The sequence below is a fragment of the Saprolegnia parasitica genome (genome assembly GCF_000151545.1).
Source record: "Saprolegnia parasitica CBS 223.65 unplaced genomic scaffold supercont2.11, whole genome shotgun sequence".
In the NCBI taxonomy this organism is placed as follows: Eukaryota; Oomycota; class Saprolegniomycetes; order Saprolegniales; family Saprolegniaceae; genus Saprolegnia; species Saprolegnia parasitica.
Window position 1 is genome coordinate 331,435 of NW_012156405.1, and position 18,874 is coordinate 350,308.

Genomic DNA, 18,874 nt, shown 5'->3' on the forward strand with positions numbered 1-18,874 from the left:
TTGTACACTGGAGTCCATGGGATGCGGCGTCCAAGTACGTACTTGTGCAGTAGCGAGGGCACCGGATTGCACGTGCTTAGTGTAGGTAATACCTCAACGTTGACACGCGCTGCTGCGCGGCGCCATCTGGTGCGCACTTGTGAGAAATCCCACCTTTTGGGGCCGCTTCTGGGAAACACGCGCGGTGTCCCAGCAAGTATGCATTGTGAGAGGTTACGGCGTCGAGTGCCGTATCAAGTTTGGAAGGTAGATCAGTTGATTGCCGACTTGATCTTGCTAGGACGGGACCGCCACCGATGCGTCTGCGCGCTCGCCGCTCGGTCGCTACCGGTCTGCGTGCATGGATGCGTCGTCTGGTGCACGGGCAGAGCGCTGCATGGAAAGCAGTGGGCGGTGGGATTCAAAATGGATCGGATTACTGCTGGAACCGGCGGTGGTATACAAATACCAAGTTCACATATCTGCGGAGCGATCCAGCAATCAACTGGTGATATCAACCATTCCCCAATTTGAGTGGCCCAAGATGCCATTGTACGCGGGCGAGAAGCGGGCGGATGGCGAGTCGCATGAGATGAAGCGGCTCCGGCACGAGGAGAACCAGGTCGCATCGCGCGTCGTCTTTGCCCGCGGCCTCCCGGACGACTGCCTCGAGAGCGAGCTCATGGCGCTCTGCATGCCCTTCTCGTCGGTCGAGAAGGTGCTCATGATCCCGGACAAGAACCAGGCGTTCGTCGAGCTCCCAGACACGACGGCCGCCACGAACCTCATTGCGTTCTACCAAGCCCATGACGCAATGGTCCGTGGCAAGAAGGTCTTCTTCGCCTTTAGCAGTCGCGGCGAAATCTGCCCCCAAAAAGGATCCGGCAAGAGCTTCAAGGAGTCGCCGCGCCGACGATCACCGCCGCGGCCCAGCCGCCGGTCGCCGCCGCGCCAAGCTGACCCGCGTGGCTACCAGCCGACGCCGACCTACGAGACGCCGACCAACCTGTACCTCCCACCCGGCCAGCGCAACAAGATCTTGATGGTCACGATCTCCAACCTCGAGTACGAGGTCAAGGTCGACACGCTGCACCAGGTGCTACAGGCTCTTCATCCTCTCTGCTCATACATCGAATTAGGTCTTTACAGGCTACGGCGGTGTCGTTAAGATCGTGCTCTTCTTCAAGGGCCCAGAGCTGAAAGCGCTCATCGAGATGGAGACAATCGAGCAGGCCGAGGCTGCGCTGCATGCGCTCAACGGCCGTGACATCTACACGGGCTGCAACACGCTGCACATTGGCATCTCCAACCACGCAACCTTGACCGTGCGCTTCAACAACGACACGTGCCGAGACTACACCAACCCGACGTTGCCTGCCGGGCCGGCCAACCCCGCCCCCGAGCCATGGATGCTCGACGAGCCGATTCCGCCGGCGCGCACGGAGTTTGTCGCGCCAGCGTCGCTGCCGCCGCCCATGGCGCGGGGCCGGGACCGCCGGAGTCGCAGCCGCAGCCGTGACCGCCGCCCGGAGACGAGGCGTCCGCTCGATCGCCGGGACCTCAGTCCTCGTGCGCCGTCGCCGCGCCGGTTCGACAGTCGCGCCCCGTCACTGCGTCGGCTCGACAGTCGCGCCCCGCCGCCTCGGGACTTTGACCCGCGGTCGCGCGAGTACGAAGCGCGCGCACCCCGAGACTATGAGGCGCGCGGACGCGAGTACCTCCCTCCTCGCGATGGCGCGGCGTACGATCCGCGGGAGCTGCCGCGGGATTTCGAGTCTCGGGCACGCGAGCTCGATGGCCGGCCACGCGAGCTGCGAGAGTATGAGCCGCGGCCGTCTCGAGAGCTGGGGCTGCGGCGGGAGTACGAGCCTCGGCCGCGCGAGTTCGACGCTCGGCCTTTGCGGGACCTCGAATTGCGTCGGGACGCCTACGACGTGCGCGGTCGCGACGTGGATCCGCGGGGGCCTTCATCACGCGACTATGACGCCCGCAGCCGGGACATGGATCCTCGACACCGCGATATGGATCCTCGACACCGCGATATGGATCCTCGAAGCCGGGACATGGATCCCCGCGGCCGGGACATGGATCCCCGCGGCCGGGACATGGATCCCCGCGGCCGGGACATGGATCCTCGAAGCCGCGATATGGACCCTCGAGGCCGCGATATGGACCCTCGAGGCCGGGAGTCGGACTTTAGAAGCCGCGACGTCGAACTTCGAGGCCGCGACTCGGATCTTCGAGGCCGAGACGTGGATCCTCGAGGTCGCGACGTGGATCTTCGGGGTCGGGCCATGGACAATCGAGGGCTGCCAGCGCGCAGCCTCGAGCGCCCCTCGTCGTCGCGGTCTGCATCGAGCTTTGATCCGCGCTCGGTGGTGCGGGAAGTCGACGAGCGCCTGCCACCGCGGCACAGCGGCGGTCGTGGTCCGCCGCCGCGCCCGCCGCCGTCGAAAGGCCGGGATTTCCCGCCGCGTGACGGGCGCTTCGAAGCTCCGTCGTCGTGCGTGCTCATCTGCAGCAACATTGACGACCACTACATGGTACATATCAATCTCTCTTGTCTCTCTACCAAGAATGGGCTCATCGCGGTACTATGGTGTAGAAAATGCCGGCCCTCTTTACCATCTTTGGGTGTTTTGGGGATGTGATGCGGCTCAAGATCATGTACCGCAAGCAGGGCACGATCTTGGTGCAGTTTGTAAACGAGGTCCACGCGCAGTCGGCGCGCGAGCATCTCGACGGTCTCCACGTGTGCAGTAAGAAGTGGCGCGTCGACTACTCCAAGCACGCGTCCGTGGTCATGCCGCGCGCCGACGCCGAGCCGTTCGAGCTCCAAAACACGATCGATTTCTCCAAAGCGCTCTCGCACCGGTACCGCCGCCGGTCGCTCGCCGAGGTCGCGCCGCCCTCGCCGATGCTGCACATTTCGGGCATTCCGGATTCGATGCAGCCGGCGACGTTGGCCGGGCCGCACCCGATCGCAGACCTCTGTAGTGAGCATGGCATCCTTCGCCAGTTTCACCCGATTCTGAAGCAACCCAAGATGGCGCTTCTCGAGATGCAGTCTCTGGAAGACGCGCTCGACACGATGGTCGCCTTGGACAACGTCCTGTTTCCGGACGGCCGCATCCGTGTCTCCTTTTCCAAGTCGCCGCCGCGCCAGTAGATGCTGAGGGGTCCTCCTGCCTGCCTGCGGACTTTCCTGCTGCGCCCTGACCTGCGCGCCGTCGACCCTGTCGCCCGTTGTCGCTGTTAACTAGCCACATTATGAACCGAATATAGCAACGCCATGCGAAAACCACCTCGCCCCTTCTCTCCTGTTGGTGTCAAGCCCATTTGTGTTGCCCGTTATCTGCCTACTGGTCTAGTCTAAAATATCAATCAGTTCTTAGTCTTGATGCGCCAGAGCGCAATGCCGAGGTACGCGCCAATCTCGCGCACGACGCACGCCATGTAGCAGCCATGCACGACGACAACGACGCTGAGGTACACGGTTGCAATAAACGCGCCGTGGACACGACTACAGTGGACAAGTTGTCTTTACCTTGACGACTCGTGGACTGCAATGCGTACCTGGTCGAAACGAGTGCTGCGAGCGCGGCACCGAGGAGACACACCACGTCGGCGTGGCCCGCAAATGGGATTTTGCACATGTGGCAAACAATCATACGCGACTACGCACCCAAGAGGATATAGACAAGTTGTCCACACTTAGCGCCACTCGAGGCGTACCGAGAGCATCGCATGGGACAGCCCAATCGCGAGAAAGAAAGGATAGCCGTACGCTGCCACGTCATCGTGCAGCATCCACACAATAGACCCGAGGACGATGCTCGCGGTCGGCATCAACTGCAGAAGCGCTTGGGTCTTGGAGCCGCGTGGCGTTTTCTTGTCCATCGCGGCGCAGACCATTTGGATACTACAGACAATGTGTCCATTTTGGCTCGCCAATCGAATGCGACTCTGACTTGTCAACGCCTTGCAACGTCATGGCGACAGCAACGAGCAGCAAGAGGCCATCGCGGACCGAGAGGGTTGACGTGATCCGAGCGTCCCAGAAGACGTGTCCTTTGCGACCGTAAACGCGTGTAGCTCGCAGACTTCGTACCGAGAAAGGCAGTGACGATATGCAGCGCCATGAGCAGCAAGAGCCCTTCCGTCACGCCCACGTAGCCGTTGCCACAGCGTAATGTGCCTGCACGAAGTGCGTCACATTTCGCATGTCGTGTCCGAGCTGTACATGTACCCGTGTGGTACTCTTCCCACTGCGCGAGGAAAAAGACCACGGAGGTGCTGGAGAGAAGGAGGAGGAGACCCGAGGTGGGACCTGTCCCGATCGCAACGCCGACGGCCAAGTTGCTAAAGACATTGCAGATGGCGTCGCCGCCTACCTTGACGCGGTCGTACAGGATCCAAGAAATCAGCATTGTACCGTGATCGAGGAGCTGCCCGAGGGGACTCGAGCTTCCGGTGCGTCGCGCTTGTTTGCCGTCAACTGCGTCGCACGTCTGGTAGAGGAAGAGCCCGATCGCGCAGAGGAGGTACATCTATCATTTGACGATAGGGTCTTGCAGATCGAGTGACGACGTACGTGGAAAGGGGCGGTCTCGGTCATCGAGGGCACACTTTGAAAGAATGCAAGCGACGTGCTGACGGTAATGGCCGTGCCGACGAGCGTAATCACGTTGGGTGCGAGCCACGCCGGCAGTACGTTCACGATTGCGTTCCAGTAGAGGTTGAACTTGGTGTCGAGCCATGTGAGCGCGCCGCTATCAAGAGGCCTTGAGATCCATGGAGTTTCAAGTACTACGAGGAAAGGAGTACGGGTGGTACTCGTAGGCGGCGATACCCTTGAGCGCCGCACGCGAGAGGACCATGATGATTTGGGGATGCGAGGATAGTCGCCGAATGCGTCAACTTCAACCTAGAACGCTGGCAGAGGTTGATACAATTGATTGTCATGTATGTCTCAACTGAAGAATTCTTTCTCGGCTTCTTCTCAAAAAGCTCAGACTGTACACCACGATGGAGACAGTGCTGATAGAGAACGTTGAAGCGCAAGTGCAACTTCAAGCAGCTTTTGCAACGGATCGGGCAAACGAGTTGTTGTGGCAATGGAGGGTAGCACGGCACATGGGTTGACTGGGAGCTAGAGCTCGGTCTGCTGGACAAGGGCCGACACGAACCAAGCAATGTCACTAGTGTACTGAGAGGATGACGGGGGCTTACGACCCAAAAAATGTACTAGAACAAGGCAGCACCGAAACGACGTTCTTCAATGCATTGCAGGCATTTACGACGAGGCGCCCGACGCTGTAGCTTCCTCGGAGGTCCATGCTGCGATCCACTCGTCCATATACCGCATGCGGGAAGGCAGACCCGCAAGCATCATGTGCTCCTTCGCCAATGCATCCCATGCTGCAACGTCGACGCCTCGCGGCTCCTTGCGGATGTACACGGAGCCAAGAAACGACTGGCGGTCCTCCATTCTCAAGCATTGCGCCGGCACCGCGATGGCCCGCACGTGTGCGCAGAGCGCCGGCGTACCGGTCGTCGCATACGTTTTCCCAATGTACTCGCGCACCGCAGCGTTTTGAAGAAAGGTCGCAAAGTCCGCACAGCTCGCGCAGTCGTTGGCGAGCCCGTCGTCGATGGCCATCGCAACCGACGGCAACGGCGGCAAAGTGGCCGCGACTTGTGTCGCGATCGCGCCGAGCTCGGTCCGGCACGTTGACGCCAGAAAGACGCCGACGTCCTTGTGCCGGGCGCACACGTCGTGGAGCGTGTAGAGCAGACAAAATACGCAGTGTGTAAAGAAGTCAATGCGCTGGGCGCTGCCACGCAGCGCGTCGGTCCACGCGATCGCAAAGGCTTGGAGCTGCGACGGCGCGTAGGCATCCAAGAAGGTGGTCGCGTCCGTGAGCAGACCTAAGATGCAAAACTCGACGACCGTCGCGGTGGTGGGCCACGCCATCGACTGCTCGTAATGTACAACAAGTTGGCTGCTGCGAGCGTCATGCTCGGTCACAAACGTGGTTGCCTCGTCCTCAAAGAGACGTGCCGAAAGCTCGAGGACCATCGCTCCGATCGCCATGACGTCCAGCGCGTCACAATGGTCCTTGGCGACAGCGCGCATCGCCGGCACAAACAAAAGCGGATACCGCGTCGCCATCGTTGCGACCAAGTCCATACCGAGGTCCGGCGCAAGGCAGAGGTACGCAATGAGTCCATGCAGGGTCATGTCGTTTGGGAGCTCTTGCGCAGTCGCCAGCAGCGGCGCCACAAGCGGTGCGAGCGTCGCCGGAGGCACGTGCTCGCGCAGCGTGAGCACGGCGGGGCCCACGACGGCGACCGGGTCAAAAATGGACCGCTGTTTCAAGATGACGGCATCGACAAAACTCAGCGGCACGAGGAACGAGTCGACGAGGTGCACGAGCGGTGCAGGAAGGTACGCGTCGAGGTAGCTGCCGTGCTGCGCGCTCTCACTAAGCGTCATCAAGTACGTTTGGAGCAGGAGCACGTCGGCAACGAGTTGCTGCAGACCCGCGATACCGTTGCGCCACAGCGCAAAGTCTGCGCCGACGGCGGTCGACGTCACGACGACGAGGCGGCAGAAACACGTCTTGATCAACTCCTTTGCAAACGGACGCTGCAACGGCGGGCAGACGGGGTCGAGTGCGACGCCGGCAAGACTGGCCACGAGGCGCATGGCCCCCACGAGCGGCCACTTGGTGAGCAGCACATCGAGCGTGCTGGCCAGCGGTTCCCAGCCATAGATCGTCAGCACCGAGTGGATAAACGACGCGTAGTCCCGCGCGCAGTCCTGGAAGTAGACGCAGTGTTCTTGGAGAAAACACTCGATGAGATCGAGGCGCCGCTGCTGCAGGAGGAGGTCGCACAACATGGACGTGTCCACGTAGCGCTCACGCTCCACCGTGTCGAAAAACCACCGGCTCCCAAACGTCTCAAACCACGCCATCAAAAGCGCGTCGCCGGTTGGATAGCCCAAGTATGTGTCCGGAGCCTGCCACGTGGCCTGCGTCGTCACGAAGCGGTAGACGGCGACGCCTGTGATGCGATGCCCCGCAACGTGCGCGCGCTGCGACGTGGCCCAAAACGCCAGCGAAAACCGCGCCCTTGGTGTGATGGCGACCGTCTTGTTGCTCAAGCCGTCGACCAAAGACGGGTCGGCCCGCGTCTCGGGAAAGAGAACGCCGCCAGCGAGACGCACCGACCATGCCCTTGGCGCTGGACCGTCGTTATGGTCGTCGTCGTCGTCGTCCTCATTGTACGGTGCGTGCTCGACAAGCGCAACGTCGTAGACACCGGTGCTGCACAACACCAAGGCTGCAATCTTGTCAGAGCCCACGACTTGGTGCCACTCGAGAGCGGAGACGGGGTGCTGAAGGTGATAGCCCCAGATCCGATGGGTCGCGCCGGGCAGCGCCGCCGTCGCCGCGACGCGAGCAATACTGGCCGGTACCGACAGCGGCGCCGTACGAACCGAGGTTGCGCACTCGTCCAGCGCCAAGCTGAAGACCAAGAGCACGCGATGTCCGGAGACGATCGGTGAGACATGGACATCGACGTCGTTGTACGCGGCCGCCAAGTCGCAATGGCGCGGCCACAGTTGCGTTGGCAGAGACGATCCTTCGTACGCCAGAGTGGTCTCGCCGCCCATATATGACGACGGAAGCTCGACCCAGAGGGTTGCGAACGACCCTCTCGGAGGGTCCATGGGCGCCAAAATGGACGCGCTGCCGCTGGTGTCAATGGCCACGTGCGAGAGGTACGCTTGGTACACAGATGGTGGCGCCAACGCCGCGTCCATGGCTGCCATGATATCAGAAAGTGCAATGACGTCCGGCTCGTCGTGCTCAATGTAGAGATGCGAGAGCGGGATACGGCCATCAGGATGCAGCGCCAAAAGCTGCGCAGCGTTCGTCAGCGGAAACGTGAGCCAGTCGTCGACACCTCGGGTGCCCAGACGAGGCCGGGCGCTCTGCGCAGGAAGGCGCGAGAAGGCCCACGGCTGCCCCAGGCACTCGCGCACGGCGGCCAAGGCGCCCTCGATCTCGGACCGGACCGACTGCATGTTGAGAGTGCCCTTGCTACCGATTGGTTCACACAATCGAAGTTTACTAGCAATCTTCGATGCAACGTCGCGTGCATTCGCCTAAAATCGACGATCCAACTTCGAGCACCTAGAACAAAATTGTACCTGAGAGCTGGGGCAGTATTGTACATTATTCTATCCAGCGTCGATAAATGGATTGTGTGTGCTCCAACCTACGTAGCTCCCATTGTCTTGTACAGCCATTCATTTTGGATTTCACAATATAGAGACGTAGCGCGATTCGTTTGGCGCGTCAAGTTAAAGCAAAGGCGGATGGACGACGGAACGCTGGTGGCACCAACGCGATGTACGGCCGCAGCGAGACCGAGAGCTCCTCGTTGCACAGCTGGGCTATGGCCTTGGCGACGACCTCGACCGGATCAAAGACGCGGGGTGCGGTCGTGACGATGTCGAGCAGCGTAGCCGGATGCAAAACGCTTCGATGTGTGCAATGAGACTGTGCGGCAAGCAGTGACGCAAGTACGGTCCGACGACGTTGTCACTCGACGCGTTGCCGGGCACGCTCGTATGCCGGCAAGCTGGAAGCAACTGCTCGGACGCACCACGGCCCACATTTCTTTGAGAAACTCGACGGCGAACGGCTGACGCAGTCGCAACTGGTTGTCTTCAATCAAGGTCACGAGAAAGGAGAGGGCTTCCTCGAGTGGCCTCGAGCCGAGACGCCAGAGCACGGCGACGCGCAGCACCTCCCAGCCGAATCGATCGAGCATGTCGTAGAGCCACGCTGCGTGCTTCTTGACGTTTACGTGCGTGTTGATAAACGCCGTGATGAGTTCAATGTCCCCGAGGTCCATGAGGAAGCTGCACATCTGATGGCTGTCGGGCTCGGCGCGTTGAAGCCCTGGAAGCGCGTGACGACCCGCAATCAGCATTTCCATGGCCCCTCGCGCCAAACAAGAGATGGTCTCATCGATGCCGTTCACGTTGCATCCATTGTCGACTGAGGACCACAGCAGCTGCATGCAGCGCTCGAAACCGAGCAGTCGCGCGCGATGGCGCTTGGGCCAAAAGACGAGGAACGGCGACCCGCCACGAGCCACGACAACCATCGTGCGCGAGCCCACAAAGTCGGTCAGTTGGATCTTGGCGAGGTTGATCTCGGCGGGTACGTTGCACGCCGGGTGGTAGTGTGCAGAAACGATTGTGATCGCGGGGCCTGCAAACCCCATGCGCACGAAGGCGTCTCCGGCCATCTGCTGGACCTGCGTTATGATCTCGTACCGCTCATCGGCATCTTCAAAGCTCTGGGTCATGAGGTTTAGCCCAATCTGCTGTTCCGAGGCATCGGCAGCATTGACCGGGCGGCCTTGGACGTGCACCCGGACGAGCGCGACGTCGTACGCTTCTGTCGCACAGAGGGCATCCACAATGGCTGCGTCGTGGGGCTCGAGCACCGAAAAGTCCAGGTCGGGTCCGTACCGCGTCCGCCATTTGAATGCGTACACCGCAGAGTCCTGGTTCGTGCTCGCAGCCGCCTCCTTCAAGCGCGCGATGAGCGGCGCGGTCGCGATCGGAACGAAGCGTTTGCAGTCTGTCGGGCCTGAGTAGACCACGTGGTAGACGAGGATGGCCCGAGTCCCGCCGACGATGGGGCCGACGTCCACGGTGCATGTGTTGTAGAAGGCGAGGAAGCTCGACGCTTTAGAAGGAGGGGTAAATGCGAATGCGCGGTCCTCGTTCGTCACTGTGATGGCTCCTTCCGTGCAAGTCGACGAGGGTAAGAGACTTAGCAGTAGCACTGCGCAAGGCTCAACCCAGGCGAGAACACAACACGAGCTTAGCAGCGCAAAAGCATGCAAGGCAGGTGGAAAGGGGGCGTCAAATGACCAAGTGCGAGCAAAGCTCCGCCACCCAAAAACCACCTCCTGTGAGAATATATTACATGGACATCATCGATTCTTGGAGACCATCGTTGGAGATACCTGAGACGAATGCGGCGTCTCTCAGAGGGAAAGGTGAGGAGCGTCCCAAAGCACCCGGGCGGTCAGTCCATCGGAAGAAGCATGTCGACGCGGCCCTGTCGGTCGATCGCTCCATGGCCGAGCTCGAGGTAGAAGCCAACGTCGGGAAGCAGACGGTGCTTGATCCATGCGGTTGCCGTGGTGGCAGTGGCCTCATCGAGAGGAAGGTCCGCTGCCACGATCATCTCGGCCGGGAACGCGTCCATGTCCCGCGGCCAGAGGAGCATGCGTCCATGCACCTGTCGGGAGAAGGGGACAGCATGCGGAAGGCTTCCATGAACCCATGGCGCGGCTGCCAGACGGTCGAAGAGCTTCGCGAGCGTCTTGGTCTCCATCGTCTGCGCGGTTGCTGGCTCAATCTTTAATGAGCTCGGGATGGCAGCGCTCTTCTCGGATTGGCTCAATATCCGATAATCAATTCTTTTTGGCGAATCACTGCGCGTTCGACCCAGCTGGCGATCTTGTTGTGGGGGAAGCGCGCGGATTGGCCAATCCATTGGTGCGGCAACGACAAGTTGACCAGCATCCAGATGGGATCCACTAGACCACACTATTTTAATAGACAGGTATACAGATGACAACGATGACAGACCTGCGTTGACGAGGCCTAAGTTGCCCCACGTCTGTGAATCCGCAACAATGTGACCGTTGGTCGCACACAGTGGTGGGGGAACCTAGCCCACGTCAACACCACTAGGCCGGGACAAGGCGGTGTGTGTTTGCATGTTGAGTCGAACTGGAGAAACTCGTTGATGTGAAACTGCACAGCCTTTGGCAGCAGTCAGTAGACGTGAATTAGCTGTCACTTTCCGTTCTGCTTTGTTGTACACTAGCCGGTGTTTAGGGAGTACGGCCATCCTCTGTCTGGCGTTCACGTTCTGGTTGTTGCCAGGACCGGAATCGGTCACATACAATTGAGTCGATCTGTTGTGGCTCTACCTGTGTCTAGATGAGCCCCAATCCACTTGGACACGGGTGCCCACAGCTTGAATCGTTGAGCCCCAATTTTTTCATTGAATGTAGTGCATTGACGATGGAACGCATGGTCCTCTTGAATGCGTCGATGCCACATACCAGCTGCTCGACATCGTTCTAGCCGGTACACAACTGCATTAACGTTAGACTAGAAGACATTATAGCTATACACCGTTCAAGCTACACCACGTCCAGGCCCCTTACAAGTGGGGAATGTTGTTGCCAACGTAATCGTAATATGGATTGAGCGTGGACCACTCGTACTGTACTGTCTTGGAGCCAATGAACGAGAGGCCGGACGCGAGCGTGACAACGAGACCTTGCAGTTTCTCTTTCGACGTCTCCGTGCCCCAAAACGTGATCCGGTCGTCGTGGTTGTCAACGATATCCACGTAGACAGCGAGGAGGTCCCCGACGCCATCATCGGTGTCGTTGGCGCCTTTCTTGAGGAGGTGCTGCAATTGCACCTCTCGAAGCATATCGCCGTGATTGGCTTGGATCTCCATCGCCTCAGAGAGCGGGTATAAAAACACGAGCGTCGAGATCGAGCTCACGACGGCAAGGACCAGTAAAAAGTACGTTGGCATGGGCGCCGTCCCCGTCAACGCATACACGAGGAGCCCCCCAAACGCGATCGCGAGTTGGACGAGTGCCAGCGATAACAAGGGCTTGACAAAGCTCGTAAAGAGGTGGGTGGCCCCAATGACGCTGCGCCGAACGGCCATCCACGCAATGAGGTTGGTGCGGCAGCCAAGGTCGACCTGAAGCGGGGTGGTGCCAAAGTGGGGGTAGAGGCCGACCGACGAAATCGAGTCAAATTTGATCCAGAGCGCCCAGATGCGGCCCGAGAGACCACCGATGCATATACTGAAGACGCCACACTGCGCAATTTGTTTCAACAAGAGAAAGACCGGAAAGAACACCATCGAAACGTCGAGCGTCTGTGCTGCCACGTACATTTGCAGCGACGAGGTGGCATAGTAGACGGTCGCGACGGGGCGGAGCGCGCGCACGGCGGTGCAGTCGCCGTCAAAGTTGGCACGCAAACTAAAGTACGCTTCTTTCGGGAGCGGATAGAACGTCGCATGGCTGCCGCTTTGGTTGACGAGCTGGATGTTCCACGCTGTCTCGACCGTAAACGGCACAGGCACGCTCTCATGGTTGGAAAAGAAAAGGGTCACAAGCGGGAGACCGACATCCACCGTCGGCGCCGGTTCAAATCCCAAGTTCCACACCACCGACGACGTCGTCGATAGCCCGATCGTTGTCGATGCACAGCTGCGGGCAGCGAGCTCGCCAGACATACCGTACATGGCGTTGGCTGGCGAGCTCACAAGAGCGTACGCCCCCGGCACGACAAAGTCAAAGCTCGGAATCACACCGCCCACCCACGACGCGGTGAGGAGCCCGTTGATGGCGACCGATGCAACGAGTCCGAGAAGGAGTGTAAAGCGTCGCCAGCCCATGATGCCCACAATGCGGCGCTGGATTGGTCGTGAGACAAACACGCCGGGAAGGAAACTGGGGTCGATTGGCTCCTGCGTCGTGCTGTCGAGGAGCGAGAGCGCGTTCAAATCCGTCGGGTCGGTGAGGCGCTTGGAGCTCGAGTAGACAACGGTCGCGAGTGGTGGTGCGCTAATGAGCAAGAGCAGCTCGAGCAAGCCGAGTACGGGGACCCCGCCGCTACAGAGCGCGCGAAACATGGCGTACTGCAGCTGAATGAACGGGTTGCGGTTACGACGGAGGCTATCGGACACGTTGACGTAGCCGTTGATGTTGGTGTGGGTCAGGATGTTGACGAGGCTAAAGAGAACGCTGTACCCTTCGAGGAGGCCCCAAAAAACGCACTGGCTCGTAAAAGGAAAGCAGAGCGCGATGCCAACGTACGTGGTAGAGAGGAGGAAGAACGTGAGGCCCACATGACCTTTTGGAAGGTGCGGCCAGAGCTCTCGAAGGCGCGCTGGCAGCCGACAGCGGCCGCCCCCGAACGCAAGCAGTGGCCCCAGGATCGGCAAGAAGAGCACAATGCAGGCGAGCGGTAGCATGTACGTCTTGACGTTGGTCAAAAGGACGCGGTAGCTGTCGAGGCGCTCGAGGCGCGAGAGGCTCACCGAGTTGACCAAGTTGTCGTTGAAAATGGGCACATTACGCTTCTCGTCGTCGGTCAAGGCCGCGTGACACGACGCGCAAAAGTACGACACGTGGGGCACTCCCTCGATGCGAACAAACACGTAGCGAGCGTTGTTCTCGACGTCCTCGATCGAGTCTTGGGCCCAGGCGTAGCTGCAAGCGGGGGCTTCGCAGTAGAGATGATTCTGTCGCGACGACGGCGCCACCTTGGCAGGCGCAGACGACTTGGACTGCACCGTGACCGACATGTGGCGTAAGCGCCTGTTTGAAAAAACTATGAAACCCCCTCAACGGTTGTCCATAAGAAATGCCGTGACGTCGCACGATTCAAAGGGCTCGTTGTTAAATTTGAACGACGAAAAAAGCTTCTTTGAATGTTGTACCTTCCCTTTTCCAATGCCTTGGACTGATCTCCAATGGCCTACAGATTGGATGCGGTCCATTTCACAAACCTAGAGTGCAACGACTTGTGACCGCGCTAAAAGTTAGCACGAAATGAAATTCCATGCCGAACACCCCCGCTACCAAGTAGCGTATTTTACGCTGCAAGGTTTTCTTATAGCGGTGGGACGCGGAGACCATTTAGGCCAACTCGCCGCTGTGGCTCACAGTACACTGTTCGTGCGTTTGGCTTAGCACGTCATGGCAGGCTCGTTGCTCTATTCCATTCCGGGCGAATCCACACGATGATGGACCGTGCTATGCATGGATTGGTGGTGCTAATGTGCGTTCTGCAAATGCCAGGCTGCCGGGAAACTGGTGCTCGGCAGACCACGTTGATCGTTCTCGGTCGTCGACAATTGCGTGGCGTCTTGCGTCACAGGCGATGCGTTTGGTCGCTGAGCCACGCGAGGCATAAATGCCCCAGGACTGCAACCAGAACGCATTCCACGTCCCCTATCCCTACCTAACCCAGCGAGTGCCTGGCTTTGGGATGTAAAGGTACATTTTAACGTACTCTGTGTCTCGTCCTGCCACTGTGTTTGTGTACATGAGAAATGCAGCCGTGTTAATTACGCAGCAAACATCCAAGTGGATGGGTTCTACCCCGACTTCCAGCTCATGTTGATGCCACGTTGCTCGAGGAACCGCTTGACGAGGTACACGGACGTGATCGGAAAGAGGATACAGACGCCAAAGACGATCCAAAACATGTTGGGCGTCTCTTGGGTCGTCGAGTTGAGGTTCATGCCAAAGCCGCCCACGATGAACGTCGGAATTGTGAGCATCGTCGTCCACAGCGTCAGCGTCAAGTCGACCGTCAAGAGGTAGTTTCGCTTCGTGTCCAGTCGCAGCATGACCATCGACTCGGTGTTTTGAATGTTGTTGAGCATGAGTGACACGCGGGTTTGGGTTGCGTAAATGTCCTACCAAAATGTACAAAAATTCACATTTTTTTCAAAAAGCCAAAAATACTACTAGTACCTGCAAGTAGACTTCCAGAAGCGACTCGGCGTCTTCCGTGTCAAAGCTGAGGAGGTCCGAGGCCACGTCGGGTTCGGCGAAAATCTACCGGTATGCATATTGGCCTTGGCAATTCCCAATCAAGATTCAGCGAAGGCTACCTTGGTCAAATAGAGCATGTGCAAGTCTTCTTCGTTCTCCAAAATCTCCATGAGCATGCGCCGCATCCCGTTGATCTGCGTGTCGAGCTCGTGCATGGCGTTCTTGAGCGACCGAAGGGCTTCCATGTCGCCCATCGGAAGGTCGTCGCGGGCCATGCGGTCGACCGAGATCTTGGCAACCGGCAGTACCTTTTCGCAGTCGCTCGCGACGACCTTGCAGAGCGTCTGGAGCACCGCTTCCAGAGCGCTATCAGACAGATAAGTTCTGATTTGATCGCCGTGACGATCGAGCACGGACGCAAATTCAAACGCGATCGACTGCGTGTACACGATCTGCTCCGTGAAGCTGGCTTTGAGCAGCGACACGAGGCTGTCGGCGCCGTCCGGTAAGAAGACGAGGCAGCTCTCGCGCGTAATGACCGCGCGGACCGGGTCTACCCCCATGTCGTATTCCATCAGGCGTCGAGTCGGGAGAGCGACGCACCGGCATTGACGAGGATGGCTTGCTGCCGCACGACCAGCGACGGTTCGTTGGAGACGGCAAAGACGTTGTCGAGCTTGCGCAAGTCGCGCATGTGCACTTTCTACATGGGGGTATGCGTCACGTCCAAGGCGGCAACCGCCAGAAACAAGCCAGCTCGTACTGGGATGTCGATGCGGTTGGCACTGCGGGTCGTGGGCACAACGACGCCAGCGGCCGCGGCCTGCACGAGCTTGAGCACGTCCGTGCGTGAGTACTCTTCGTACGTCGCTTCGCCAGAGGTGTTGAAGCGGAGCGCCTAGGTGGCGTAATGAGGTATCACGGTCGCGTGCCGTAGGCGTACGAGGCGCTTGCCGTGGTGCAGGATGGCGCTACCGACGTCGTACGGCACGTCGTGGTGCTTGCTCACGAGCTCCGTCGTCGATGGCAGTGGCCGACGCATGATGCGGAAACGATGTGAAAATGGAAATGGAGATCGTCTGGCAACGGGATGTACTGTTCGTACAATGTACGTACGGTACAGAAGAAATAGAAATAATTTTATGCCAATGTACGAAAAGGATCGTACGTACGGTGCGAGGTGGAAGATCGTGCTTCCTCGCAACGTTCCCGCTCGTGTCACCGCGCCGCTGCTCTCCACCTCCGACTGCCTCTGAGAGCTTACTATATATATGTATATATTGCAGAGGACGCTACGATAGCGTAGTAGAATGGATGGATGGCGAAGACTGCTGACGCCTCAAGCGCCGTCGTCGTCCTCTTAAGTCTCATCGCGCTCTGTACGAAACAATCAAGCTCGTCTAGGCGTCAAAGTACTTGGATCGGAGCCCATACTATAGGCCCGTCGAGCTGCTCTGCTGCAAGATGTAGCGCTATCGAGGTGATGTGGCCCTCGGTGCGGATTCAAGACACCAACAACCGCCATCATCGTGGTCAGTCGCCAGCATGCATATTGGATATGGACGTATGGAGACATTGTCCGCTGGGAAAACTGCAGTGCACGCCTGCTGCAGCCTACCAAAGCGGCCTTTTTGTAACAATGTCGGCTCGGGCGTCCTCATTTTTTCGATCCATTGCAATTTATTCTTATACTAGTAAAGTACATGAGTATAGTACATCGCTTCCTCTTGCACTGACCAAACGATCTAAAATGTTCTTTTTGTGTATTCATTGCTGGGATACACAAGTGTTGGACCCCATTTTGCTGGTTCTAGGGTTCAGGTGATGTGCACTGCAGCAAGTGCGCGAATTCCGACGTTCGCCGACTCGTGGAGTAAGTCCGCAGCGAATGCACAGACTGTCGTCGGATGGATCGAATTGTTATACGTACCGGTACATTCGTTCCTCCGATCCGAAACAAGCGACGTTCAGGCCATTGTCTGAGTTGGCGGCGAGCCAATTTGGCTGACTGCAATCAAACTGCTAGTGTACCGGAGGTTAAGAATGGTATGGAGGTTAGGAAGAGTACAAGGAGGTTAGGAGGAATGCTTGTAGTAGGAATGCTTGTTGGAGGTTAAGAAGAATGCTTGTGGACAGCTGCGTGTGCCAGGGACGGCGCGTGACATGCCGAACCAGGCGGCGCATTTCCTCACATTTGAAGCTTGCAGATTGTTGATGCTGACACTGGTCCTGGTCTTTGATTGGTTAAAAATTAAGATGGCGCGGCGTTTGATTGGCGTAAATTGACACGTGGGTCGAACGATAGTCGGCAAATCCAAACAAGCCATCATGGCCAACCTCAACTGCCGTAGGTCCCCCGGTGACGGCGCCTGACCTCATCGCCTCTGCGTAGCCAAGTGCCAGTTCGACCAGAACCTGCCCAACTCGGCCTTCTGCTCCCGCTGCGGCGGCCCCATGGGCCAGACCCCCGGGGCTACCAGGCGCCGCCGCCGATCGCGCAGGCCGTGCCCGTCCAGCAAGGCCAGTACCAGGGCCAGCCGCAGTACTACGCGCAGGGCGTCCCGGTCCAGCAGCCGCGTCCTGACTACGTCGTCGTCCAGCCGGTACGAAGCCCTTCGTCGCACTCGCCTCATCGCCTTGCTAATATAGGCCATGGTCGGTCAAGTCGTCGTGATGCCGGGCCAGATGCTCACGGTCGACGGCTACTGCGCCCACGCCGTGCAGTCGAACGAGTTTACGCTCTGCGGCATCGTGCTCGGTATCCTCTTCTTTCCCGCCGGTATCCTTTGCTGTCTCTTGCTCACGGAGCGCAAGTGCGTCCACTGCGGCGCCGTCCTCAGCTAAAGTCGCCTGATTAACTGCCTGCGAGTAATATATACGACGCAGACGTGCACATTTCAGTCGTCATGTGTTTGGCTTGCCCTTGCACGGGAGGTCTTCACGCGCTACGCCAGCGCAACTTGGTTGGCACCGAAGAGATGACGGTCATTGCGCCAACGACCGCCGAGGACATTTGGCGCCCAAGAGGATCAGGGTGACAGACTCGGGCCATGAGTGGGCCACGTCCAATCGACGAGAGCATCGAAGAAACTTTCCAAATCGACGTTTTGGATCCATGCAGGCGCCCAAGCGGCGGGACCATGCGCCGTACCTGGACGTCATGACCGTGCAGTCGCGCCGGTACATAGCGCAGGGCGACTCGGCGTTCGCGGACCACACCAAGCTCCTCGTGGAGCCGATTCACGTCCCGGACCTCAACCACACAGGCATCACTCGGGCGGTGGAGGGTGCGCCGACGCTCTTTTACCCATCGGGCGCCAAGAATGTGCATTTTCGCCAAGTCATTCAGGCGTCTTTGGCGCACGGCAACGAGCTCGAGTCGCCGTTGGGCGGGCGGGCGGCGTCCACAGGCGCGCTGCCGTCGGTCGTGCAGCCGCAACGACCCACGCTGCGCCACGCCATGTCACTGACCCTGGTCCACGACCCGTCGTCGTCTCCGAGTTCGACGCCGAAAAAGCCAAGTCGGTGAAAGTGCCCGGCGGCAATAGCAGCGACCACTTGTACGTGCGCCGAGATAAGAAGACGGCGCAGCATTACAAGGCCAAGGACGTCAAGACCCGCGATATCCTCGCGACCGTGCGCATGAACACGACTAAGATCACCAACCTCGTCAACCCCCACGCCACGTGACGACCGAGTCGGTACTAGGACCTGTAGACCGTAGCAATGCACACTCTGTCATCCCGTTCAAGCTGCTTTGACGTTGGTTGATGACGACCAAGAAGCATCCGAGCAAGACCCTGTGTGTGTAGAGATGCGCCTGAAGAAGGCTTGAGGTGGCTACGATACCAATGCCGATGGGTCCAGCGCATCCTAGTGCAAACGACGTCTCTGACATTGCCGTTCATCGTGCACCGCAGCACGGCTAGCTTCTCAAGACCCAGCGATATCTCTGGTTCACTATGGGTCTTGGCCACGACAAAGTTGACCACAGAGAAAGTGAACACAGACATGCTCGGTCTCGTCAAGAGCCTTCTCAGCTCAAGCAGCCACGGCAGGCGCAACTGCGGCGCAAGGTGGCCGAGCACATGCAAAATGCAACTGGCGACGCACGTTTGTTTCCATGACAGAGACGAGCGGAAGTGGCCACTTGCATGATTCTGCACAATTTTAAAGGCGACCTGAAGGCCACACCCCTCGAGGCTTCAGTCGCCATCCAGATCTTGACGGCAATCTTAGTAGT

General features: G+C 58.9%; 7 protein-coding genes across 7 annotated transcripts; 3 read left to right on the forward strand and 4 right to left on the reverse strand.

Moving 5' to 3' along the window:
* Window positions 1-523: 523 nt before the first annotated feature.
* SPRG_19574 (hypothetical protein) lies at window positions 524-3,148 on the forward strand (the record flags this gene model as incomplete). The annotated part of the gene is made up of 5 exons (XM_012342917.1): window positions 524-1,075; window positions 1,119-1,648; window positions 1,695-2,252; window positions 2,303-2,522; window positions 2,585-3,148. 5 exons carry the CDS (start codon window positions 524-526, stop codon window positions 3,146-3,148), a joined length of 2,424 nt encoding a protein of 807 aa, XP_012198307.1.
* A 215-nt stretch (window positions 3,149-3,363) lies between these two features.
* Window positions 3,364-4,859, reverse strand: SPRG_19575 (hypothetical protein; the record flags this gene model as incomplete). The annotated part of the gene is made up of 9 exons (XM_012342918.1): window positions 3,364-3,502; window positions 3,556-3,656; window positions 3,715-3,901; window positions 3,951-4,050; window positions 4,091-4,177; window positions 4,229-4,369; window positions 4,415-4,529; window positions 4,574-4,751; window positions 4,807-4,859. The coding sequence occupies 9 exons, from the start codon at window positions 4,857-4,859 to the stop codon at window positions 3,364-3,366; spliced, it is 1,101 nt and encodes a 366-aa protein (XP_012198308.1).
* Window positions 4,860-5,275: 416 nt separating this feature from the next.
* SPRG_19576 (hypothetical protein) lies at window positions 5,276-6,961 on the reverse strand (the record flags this gene model as incomplete). The annotated part of the gene is made up of 2 exons (XM_012342919.1): window positions 5,276-5,987; window positions 6,015-6,961. The coding sequence occupies 2 exons, from the start codon at window positions 6,959-6,961 to the stop codon at window positions 5,276-5,278; spliced, it is 1,659 nt and encodes a 552-aa protein (XP_012198309.1).
* A 4,294-nt stretch (window positions 6,962-11,255) lies between these two features.
* Window positions 11,256-13,433, reverse strand: SPRG_19577 (hypothetical protein; the record flags this gene model as incomplete). Its single annotated transcript, XM_012342920.1, has 1 exon — window positions 11,256-13,433. One exon carries the CDS (start codon window positions 13,431-13,433, stop codon window positions 11,256-11,258), a length of 2,178 nt encoding a protein of 725 aa, XP_012198310.1.
* Window positions 13,434-14,228: 795 nt separating this feature from the next.
* On the reverse strand, window positions 14,229-15,673 carry SPRG_19578 (hypothetical protein; the record flags this gene model as incomplete). The annotated part of the gene is made up of 7 exons (XM_012342921.1): window positions 14,229-14,552; window positions 14,611-14,694; window positions 14,751-14,997; window positions 15,049-15,184; window positions 15,235-15,334; window positions 15,395-15,529; window positions 15,575-15,673. The coding sequence occupies 7 exons, from the start codon at window positions 15,671-15,673 to the stop codon at window positions 14,229-14,231; spliced, it is 1,125 nt and encodes a 374-aa protein (XP_012198311.1).
* A 1,286-nt stretch (window positions 15,674-16,959) lies between these two features.
* SPRG_19579 (hypothetical protein) lies at window positions 16,960-17,475 on the forward strand (the record flags this gene model as incomplete). Its single annotated transcript, XM_012342922.1, has 3 exons — window positions 16,960-16,982; window positions 17,024-17,234; window positions 17,281-17,475. The coding sequence occupies 3 exons, from the start codon at window positions 16,960-16,962 to the stop codon at window positions 17,473-17,475; spliced, it is 429 nt and encodes a 142-aa protein (XP_012198312.1).
* Window positions 17,476-17,746: 271 nt separating this feature from the next.
* SPRG_19580 (hypothetical protein) lies at window positions 17,747-18,321 on the forward strand (the record flags this gene model as incomplete). The annotated part of the gene is made up of 2 exons (XM_012342923.1): window positions 17,747-18,106; window positions 18,154-18,321. The coding sequence occupies 2 exons, from the start codon at window positions 17,747-17,749 to the stop codon at window positions 18,319-18,321; spliced, it is 528 nt and encodes a 175-aa protein (XP_012198313.1).
* Between the last annotated feature and the right edge of the window lie 553 nt (window positions 18,322-18,874).